Source organism: Anolis sagrei, chromosome 1 (genome assembly GCF_037176765.1).
Source record: "Anolis sagrei isolate rAnoSag1 chromosome 1, rAnoSag1.mat, whole genome shotgun sequence".
NCBI lineage: Eukaryota > Metazoa > Chordata > Lepidosauria > Squamata > Dactyloidae > Anolis > Anolis sagrei.
In genome coordinates, this window is record NC_090021.1 from 214,050,836 (window position 1) to 214,060,258 (window position 9,423).

Sequence of the window (9,423 nt, forward strand, 5' to 3'; positions counted from 1 at the left end):
TTCTTTCTCCAGCAGGCCCTAGTACTTCTTCCTGACCTTGTAAAACACATCTAGCCATATGAAATACCATCCAACAAGATTGTTCTCTGGGTGATTCTACAGGATTGATATTGTTATTATATTGACGATGTTATAAAAACTGCATGTATTGTCATCAACAGCAGGTTTTATGAAAGTGCAAGCCCAGTTTGTGGGCTATTTCTATTTTTTTTTTCATTTTTCTCCTTCAGCACAGCACCCTCTATGCTTTCATTTACAGTTCATCGATGTTTACTATTGTATCCGAAGCCAATTAACTAGGGTTCATTGAAACAAGTCACGTTCACAAACTATGGGGTAAATTTTGCTTTTTTCCATAAAGTAAGAGGCAGATACTGGAGGACACTCATCAGAATCCACGGGGGTGGGGGGTCTACTAGTGTTCAATAGATGATGTTCATTTTTTGTTTTGTTTTTATTTTAGAAAAAGCCCAATGCATCACATACATGTGCATTTCAATGGCTTATTCAGGCTAGAAAAGTTCCAAGTGCATTTTAATTTTCCTATTTTATTATCATTTGTTTTAATGCAGCCCCTGAAGAAGGCCACTGAAATATATACATAAGCCAAAACACGTTGGGCTTTGGGGGAAAGAAACCCATGGAGAATAAAGCCCATCTCCTCAGCACTTAGCGATGTATCGCCCCCTTTATTCCTGTGGATTCCATCACCTTAGGAATTGCGATGCTTTAGTAATTCTATATGCAACCTACTGCAAACGGCATGTTCGTGTGTCTCTAACAACATATCATATGCTCTACAACTATAATTTAGGTGAAGAAACAAAATATAATACATTAAAATACAAACATACCATCTTACTAGGCAATGAGCTCTGGGAGGAAAATCATTGTTCATACAGAGAAGGTCTTGCATCGAAACTGGAAGTACATCTGTTAAAAATTTTAAACATTAGTTTTCCACATTTAAAAATAGTAGAAAATGTGTATGCGTAAGATGCAAAGCAGAGGACAGACTAAAATTGTTTTCATTTAATAAACAAGTTTATTGAAACTGAGTTGGATTCAAATTGAATAAGATTAGGCTGGTGGAAGTATACTTCCTTGACTCCTCCCATCCAAAACAACTCATCTGAGTTGTTGAGACACATAGGAATCTCCCTTATAGCTAGACATCATCGGCAGCAGCTGTCCAAGGTTCCTAAAAGGGTTTTTCCCCAGCTCTTTCTACAAATCCCTCATCTATCCTGGGGGTGCCTACTTCAAGTATTAACCAGGCCTGACCCCAGTCAGCTTCTGAAAGCAGACAAGACTGTGTTTAAGGTGGTATAATGATCAGAGTTGAAGAACCATGCTGATGAGTAAGCTCTGCTGCAGTTTTTGGTTGGAGAAAGGTTTCCTAACAAAACATGCATACGTCAGCTTGCAAAGACTGCAATTTTAACCTTTTTTTACCCTGGAGAAAGCCTAACAAAACATGTATACTCAAAAGAAAAATCTCAACACTACAAAGAAATAACCATGAAAAAATGTATTGTGTATTGATGCAGATTAAGATATTCTCTAGTAATTCTCAGATCTGTATGTACTCAAGTATGTCATATGTTACAGAAGTCATATTTCTGAAGTGGATTGTTATTTCACCACACCTATAAGACCTGAATAACAGGAACCATCCAGTCTCTAAACAAACATTTACATTCACTCTCTTGACTTGAAGACTATTTTAAAGAATTAGCAATCCTCAAAATAGCTTTTATATAATATCTTGTTATTACAACCTGAACCTGAGGTAGATTCCTTTTAATGATAACACCAAAATGGAACAGAAGACCGGATGATGAAATTCAAGTTCTTTTACTGTCTTATGTCACTTTAAAACACCAGAAAATCAAACTCCTATATCAAAAAGATTCTGTAGATTAAAAATAACCCACTTGTGTTTACACAACAGTGTTTCTAGGAAAGTAAAGAACTGATGTGCCTCAAAATAACAACAAAACGGCAATAATAAACAGAAGCTATTAATTCAAGATTATTTCAGCTTTAGACATGTCTACCTTCCACTAGCTCTTCTTTTGAATCCTTGTCATTTGATTCTTGCACAAGGTAATGGTGTGTAACAGAGAAACGAAAATCCGCAAAAGCAATCTCATCCGATTTTTCCTCCCATGTTTCAGTGGTATATGCACCCTGCATATTAAACAGAACTTACATTAATTATATTTTGGTAAAATAATCTGCAATATACTTTAATGCATGTCTCACATGAACAGTGATACATATAATTCCATTGCTACTTTCAAAAACTATTTGCAAGTTTTATATACAGTTCCGCAACACAGAGGTAGAGAACTACTGCCCTACAGATGTAGACCAACTATTATTTCCATTATGCCATATTTAGTAAGACAGAAAACGGAATTCCAAAACATTTAGTGAGTAATATGCTCTCTAGCCCTGATCAACAGAATATTTTCTATTCTTACTAAGTAAGAGACATAATACTATTCCTGTTCCCTCATTTCTTTTTTCCCCTTGTTCTCCTACTGATTTACATTATTTCCCTTTTATATAGTTAAGGCATTGTGGCAGTTGTATTGGTCTCTAAATTAATCAGAAACATATGTTTTTACCTTTTCCAAAGGTTTGCCTGATGACACACCAATAAGCTTCCAGTCATTCAAAACCTCTTCAACTTTGGAAATAAATCTAATGAATAAAAGTTATAACTTTGAGATTATTTTCATGCAATAGCTATATTTATATTATTTAAAATGACAGGAGATCTTTAAGGTTACCTATGTAATGCATTTTATCCAAAACTAATCTAGCCCAATCTAACTACTTTAAATGGTTTCAGATGCTTGTCTGAGAATAATAGGTCTCCACTAAATGAAGTCACAACTCCATCTTGATCTGCCAAAAATGATAAATGGAACACAATGTCATCAGAATAATGACACATCCCAGCTCTCAGGGTCATTGCTCCTACTAAACCCACAAAAAGGAAAGATACATGTCTCAACAAAATAAACTGCAAAGGAGAATCTTTCATTCCCATTTTGGATTACCCTGAAGCATACCACATTCAACAATAATGAAATCTGTTAAAAGATCAAGGAGAATTAGCAGGCACACATTCTGGCTCTCACTCCAACGCAGATTATGCACTGGGCTGACCACTGGCTCACAAACTAGGCCAAACACTAGGCTGTAACGCATCTAGATGCTAATGTTTGAAATCTGTGCATCTTATTGATAAAACTATAGAACGATTAAAGAAGAACAATTAATTAAACAATAATAGTAATCAATGGAAAATAAGAGCAATTGAAGCTAACATTATGATGTGTGTATCACATTCCCTTCCTGTGCCAAGTTAGGGTATGCCATGGACAAGTTGCTTCCTCCTCCCTACTTTTAAGACTATAAGGCTACAGATCATAGGACAGCCATTCTGATGGAGTGATGCTGCAATCCTGAACACACTTACTTGGAAATCAGAAATTAAATTGTTGAGTATTTGCGCATAAGACAGTATCCTATTTCTAGGGAAGTCTGGTGCAAATGGGTTGAAAATCAAGAGGCTGTTGCTTGCTGCAAATCCACCAGTTCTCTCTTTTAACAGAACAAGGAGCCTGTTGCAAGCAAAGAATATGCTCCACTATAGATACAATCACTACCTTGCTCAGACCTCGGGCATTATGCTTATTCAGAAGAAAAGATTTACTCAGAAGAGTTAATTCTGTGGACATCAGCTCACAAACACCCAGTGCCAGGATGGGCAGCAATCAGGGCTTTACTTTTGGTCTTATTCTAGGTATTCATGTAATGGGTAGGTGTTAGGTCTCTCATATTTCATTTTTGAAACCAGTCTACACTATTCTACATATCACATTTAACAATGCCACCTGCAAACCAGAGGGCTAGTAGAATCCAGCAATGCAGAAGATAAGGAAACCAAAGCAAAAGTTGACAACCACAAGGATTTATATTTCAAGTTTGGGGCTGTTTACAATTGACATATTTCAACTGACTAAAGGTGGAGAAGAGGAAGAGACACCAAACATATACTAAAATCGTTTTGCTCTTTCATTTTGTATGCATGGCATGTTCTCCATCATAGGAACTGGTACCTTTTAGCTAATATTCAGCAACAATTCTTTGATTAAGGTAATCCTGGGTGAATCTACACTGTAGACTTAATGCTTCTTTGGAGGCTTTTAAACAGAGGCTAGATGGCCATCTGTCAGGGGTGTTTTGAATGCAATATTCCGGCTTCTTGGCAGGGGGTTGGATTGGATGGCCCATGAGGTCTCTTCCAACTCTATGATTCAATGTGACAGCCCTTTAATTGCCATGGCTATGGAATCATGGGATCTGTAGTTCCAGAAGACCTTTCGTCTTCTCTGCCAAAGAGGGCCGTGGTGCCTCAACAAACTGCAGCTCCCAGGATCCCAGAGAATTGAGCCAGGTCATTTAAAGGGGTGCCAAAACTGTGTTAATTATACAGTGTAGACGCACCCTTAGTCACACATAACCTGAAGAAGTCATTGCAAGTTGTGGAAAGACTTGCACAGGATGGAGCACCTCTGAAATCATTTGGGAATGCAAAATACCACCATTCCTATAAAACCAGCATACTTTTAAAAAGAGGAAAACTGCGAAGACCATCTATGTTTGCATGTCTGTCTGTGTGATGAGCCCTGTGGGGAAAGTTCAGCGGAACGGGGCGCCTTACCTCTCCCACTCCGAGGCGGTGGTGAAATCCGTGATTTCAAAGACCTCCGACTCCGGCTAAGGAGAGAGGAAGGCGGTTAAGTGGGACTGGGCCACAGAAGGGACTTGGAAAGAACATGAAGGCAAGGAAAGAGGAAGGCTCCTCAGCTTACCTCACTGTCCGCCGCCATCTTGAATCGCTGCTAGCCCGCAGCTCCCCGAAAGGAATTATGGGAGAGAAGCAGGGCCAGCAAGGAGACGCGGAAGCGCCGCGGAACCGGACTGGCACGCCATTGGACGGTTGTGTACTGTGGGCGGGGCTTAGGTTCATTGAAAACACACACCCCTGTTGGCCAAAGAGGGCCTTTCCACACAGCCATAGAACCCCAGCCCATGCCACACAGCTGAATAAAATCCCACATTATATGGCAGTGTGTACCCAGGGCCCTTCCACACAGCCCTATAACCCAGAATATCAAGGCAGAAAGTCCCACAATATCTGCTTTGAACTGGGTTATCTGAGTCCACACTGCCACCCAGTTCAAAGCAGAAAATGTGGGATTTCATTCAGCAGTGTGGAAGGGGCCAGAGTCATTTCTAATTGAGTAATATTCTTTCTGAAATAGATTGTGTGCGCACTGTGGGGCTGGTCTGTCTCAATACATCAGGACTTGGAGATATTGATTCCCCAGATTTCAGTTGCAGAACCCTAGAACTGTGAGGGTTCCCAAAGACCATAAATCCAACCCCCTTCTATCAATCAAAAAATAGTTTATTGTATGGGCCCAAGGCCATGACAAAAAGCACCACACGCGCAGAATAGTACCCTCAGAGTACAGGCACCAAGGATGCTACACAGAAGGAGAAGGTGCAAGGAACAAGAATCTATATAAATAAAAATGCAATGTTCGTTGGTGGGATTAACATAACTCAAAAACCACTGGACGAATTGACACCAAAGTTGGCCACAATATACCTATTAGGCCAACGAATGACCATCACTCATAAAAACACTGAAAAACACAATAGAAGGGACTTAAAAAGCCTCCCCCCAAATAAAAAAACACATTACAACACATGCACAAAACCAGTTATATACATATATACACAAATATATACACACATATATACACATACACATCAGACATATACACAGACTGGGCCACAGCAACGCATGGCAGGGGACGGCTAGTAATAAATAAGATAGTGACTGAAGTTCAAGGGTACATTCAGCTGACCTCTCACTGAAGAACCAATTGACACAAAAGGTTGCCAGTCAGTGAAAGTACCACATCAATTACTGGAGATTACTCCATATATCTTTGCCTGGATTTCACCTTGACACCGGGTTTTGCTCTAACTCTGATATTAACATAGATTTTTGTACTTCACAAGCAAACCCACTGAGAATTTTCAGCATTTAGGTAATTTTTACAAGGGATATGTAAAGTGTTTGGGATAGTTGTTTTCCTTTAATTTTATAATTCTTATTATTTTGTTGAAGGCTTTCATGGCCGGAATCACTGGGTTGTTGTAGGTTTTTTCAGGCTATATGGCCATGTTCTAGAGGCATTCTCTCCTGACGTTTCACCTGCATCTATGGCAAGCATCCTCAGAGGTAGTTATTATTTTGCTATTTGCTACTCTATAATTTCACAATTTTATTATTTACTATTTTACTATTTTTATTATTTTAGGTATCAATTCAACGAGATATATATCTTGAATGTATTCTTCCGTTTTCCAATAATTTGAAAGTAAAAGTAGCAACGTCTTTGAACAAAACCCAGGAGTATCAAACAATTCTGACTTTGATTTTAGGCATAGTTAAACTCTCAAAGCCATAGGATAGTTTCTACACGGGCCCAGCTACGTAAAGCCTCTGCTCTTAAAACTCTGCCAACTCTTGTTCAAAAATCAGTTTCAGAATACTATGACCAAAAAAATGCTGAGAAAGAATTGATAGCAAGTGAGCACCAGTTGAATCAAGAATTCACAGATCCCTTCTAGTGCAGGCATTTATACTTCAAACACTCTTAAAAGGTGGCTATCCAGGATCTGCTCAAAAATCTCTAACAAAGTCACCACCTTCCATTAAGAGACCTTGACTATGGAACAGGTTTATCGAGGATACATTTTAAAAGCATGTATTGTTTTGTTCTGTTTTCATATTGACAATGTGATCAACACAGAAGCATCTTTTTAAAACTAGGATACATTCTGATAAGATTCATGGGTCTATAAGAAATATTAGAATGGTATAGTAATGACATGACCTTGGAGGTGTCTACAGCCAACGCCGGCTCTTCAGCTTAGAAATGGAGATGAGCACCACACCCCAGAGTCGGACATGACTGGACCTTTACCTTTACTATAGTGATTTTATATTCGCCACCAATACAAGTATAGGAGTTCCTTTTGCCTTCTTTTGTCTATTAACATATTTCAACTTGCTTTTATGTAGCTAAGAAGTGTGGGATTTCTTCCAGCAAGGAATCTACCTTGCTGCTCTTTACCTCGACCAGCAAGATGGCCTTCACTCTTTTGAAAACAGAGCTGCTATATAAACTACATTTTCCCTTTAATTTTCTGAGAGTTCTTTTACAACTCTATAACATGTTACTTACTGGCGTAATCTTTAGTTTGATTTAAGAACACAAGAAAGCCATGCTGGATTAAACCAAAGGACTGTTAAGTCAAGCATCCTGTTCACACAGAGTTGAACCACTTGCTTTGGGAAGTCTGCCAACAGGACATGGACGCAACTGCATGCCACATCTGAAGCTCCCCACCAATCCATATACTATAGTGCCACACTCTACTGCATGTGACACATATGCATCCTGACTATGGATATAAATTATGTTAATAGTAATTATGATTATTATTTTCTGCAACTTTTTTATCTCAACCATTTTTAGTTGAATTATGTATTTCACATTCATTTATGATAGCACAAACTTTGGTGAACTATGACACATTGTGATCAACAAATACTTATACCATCACAAATGTGTTGGCCTTGTACCAATGTTTGTTACTGCAGGAGATTGAATGCCCTCCTGCAAACAATTCACAGGGTTACCGAGAGAACAAGACAAGCATATCACATTCTGAAAGTACGCTTTATATGTATGATTGACTTTGACTCCAATCTTCAAAGTATTTTGATGGGTGCAATGAAGTAGTTCGAGTTGGTTCCTTATTTGTGTTCCCAGTCAGCTGAGCCGAAATGATTGATAATTCGCTGTACTAAATGCCCAGAGGACAGTTCCCTTGGTGACAGCCTGTAAACAAAACAGTCTCAATGCAGCTCTGGACACCAGAGGGGGATGTGTTAAGGAACAGGGAAATCTTCAAAGGAAATAAGAGAGCTGCCTCTGCGAGCAAGCACAGGACGACATACATGGGGTCTCTTCATTGTTTGGACAGATGATGCTGGAAGGATAACAGTCTAGGTAAGTTTGATTCTCTTCCCCTTCCTTTCCAGGAACAGCAGCAAATTACAGGTGACACACGTGAGGACAAAGGAGAGACAGAAGGGGAAGGGAATCTACCAACATCCTTAAGATCAAAAGATTTATTTAATCTTTTCCTCAAATACAGCTGGTGTACAATATTGGAGCTGTGAATACAAACAAGGGAATGGATTGAAACACCTGTCTGTTCGTGTTAAACAAATTAGATCAGTCTTAAATGTGCTGAAAGGTTCATTCTCCTATTTCTATTTCAGGCTTCTCTGACTTTTGAAGAAGGCACCATATTGCTTGTGCATAGCCATTCACAATAACTATATGGCTATGTTAACTGTATGGCTATGCACGTTAATTGTATGGCTATATACAAATTGTGCAAAATTTGTGTACAATCACAGCACAAATTGCATAAAAAATATCAGTGTTGACTGGAGGTTAGTATCAAGTATGGATGAATTGCTTTAGCTTCTCTTTCAAAAAAATATTATACCCCATTCCTCCAAACTTGGAAATGTGGCTTTTCACAATTGCAACTTCCAGGATCCGTAGCAAGTGTGGGATGATATGCTAGCTGGGATATCTTTGGAACTATAGGGCAACATTTTCAAGTTAGTAATTTCTTCTACCCCTAATAAAGTGGGACCACCCATTATATTGCCTATGTATTATTATTATTATTATTATTATTAGAAATACAACAAAATTAGTACACAGCAAGCAAGATCACTACACTGGCTGTTATATTGGATCACACGTCGGACACTTTCCAAGTGTCTAGGACTGTGTGATGTATCGGCGAATAATGCGTGCAGATCCCATTATTATTATTATTATTATTATTATTATTATTATTATTAATACTATTATTTCTGCCTGCCTCTCTTCATGGCTCAAGGTGGATTACAGCATTAGTAAAACATTAAAAAAAAACATATAATCATTTTATGTATGCTGTATTAGCTGCTTTTCAGTGGAAGTTGCCCATGGAGTTATGCCAGAAGACGTATAAATTTTTTCACTTTCATAGAGTTCCTATGCGAAGGAATGACTGTCGTAATTTGTAACCCTCTTGGTATGAAATATTATTAAATAGCACTGTACATTATTGGCTTTGCAATTAGAAATCTCTTTGTGTCTGATCACCACACATAGGAGAAACGGCTGTATTTCTAAACAAATCACAGAGAATCACCCAGACTGAGCTGATACAATTAAGACAGCCACA

General features: G+C 38.4%; 1 protein-coding gene across 2 annotated transcripts in view; it reads right to left on the reverse strand.

The window, feature by feature from the left end:
- RAB3GAP1 (RAB3 GTPase activating protein catalytic subunit 1) overlaps positions 1 to 4,987 on the reverse strand; it is a 28,890-nt gene extending 23,903 nt beyond the window's left edge. For both annotated transcript variants that reach the window (XM_060776018.2, XM_060776009.2), the window contains exons 1-5: positions 4,896 to 4,987; positions 4,745 to 4,800; positions 2,637 to 2,712; positions 2,061 to 2,193; positions 855 to 933 (exon numbers count right to left, since the gene is read on the reverse strand). In XM_060776018.2, coding sequence (XP_060632001.2) covers positions 855 to 933; positions 2,061 to 2,193; positions 2,637 to 2,712; positions 4,745 to 4,800; positions 4,896 to 4,913 — 362 coding nt within the window. In that variant the 5' untranslated portion in view covers positions 4,914 to 4,987. The remainder of the gene's footprint in view (positions 1 to 854; positions 934 to 2,060; positions 2,194 to 2,636; positions 2,713 to 4,744; positions 4,801 to 4,895) is intronic.
- Between the last annotated feature and the right edge of the window lie 4,436 nt (positions 4,988 to 9,423).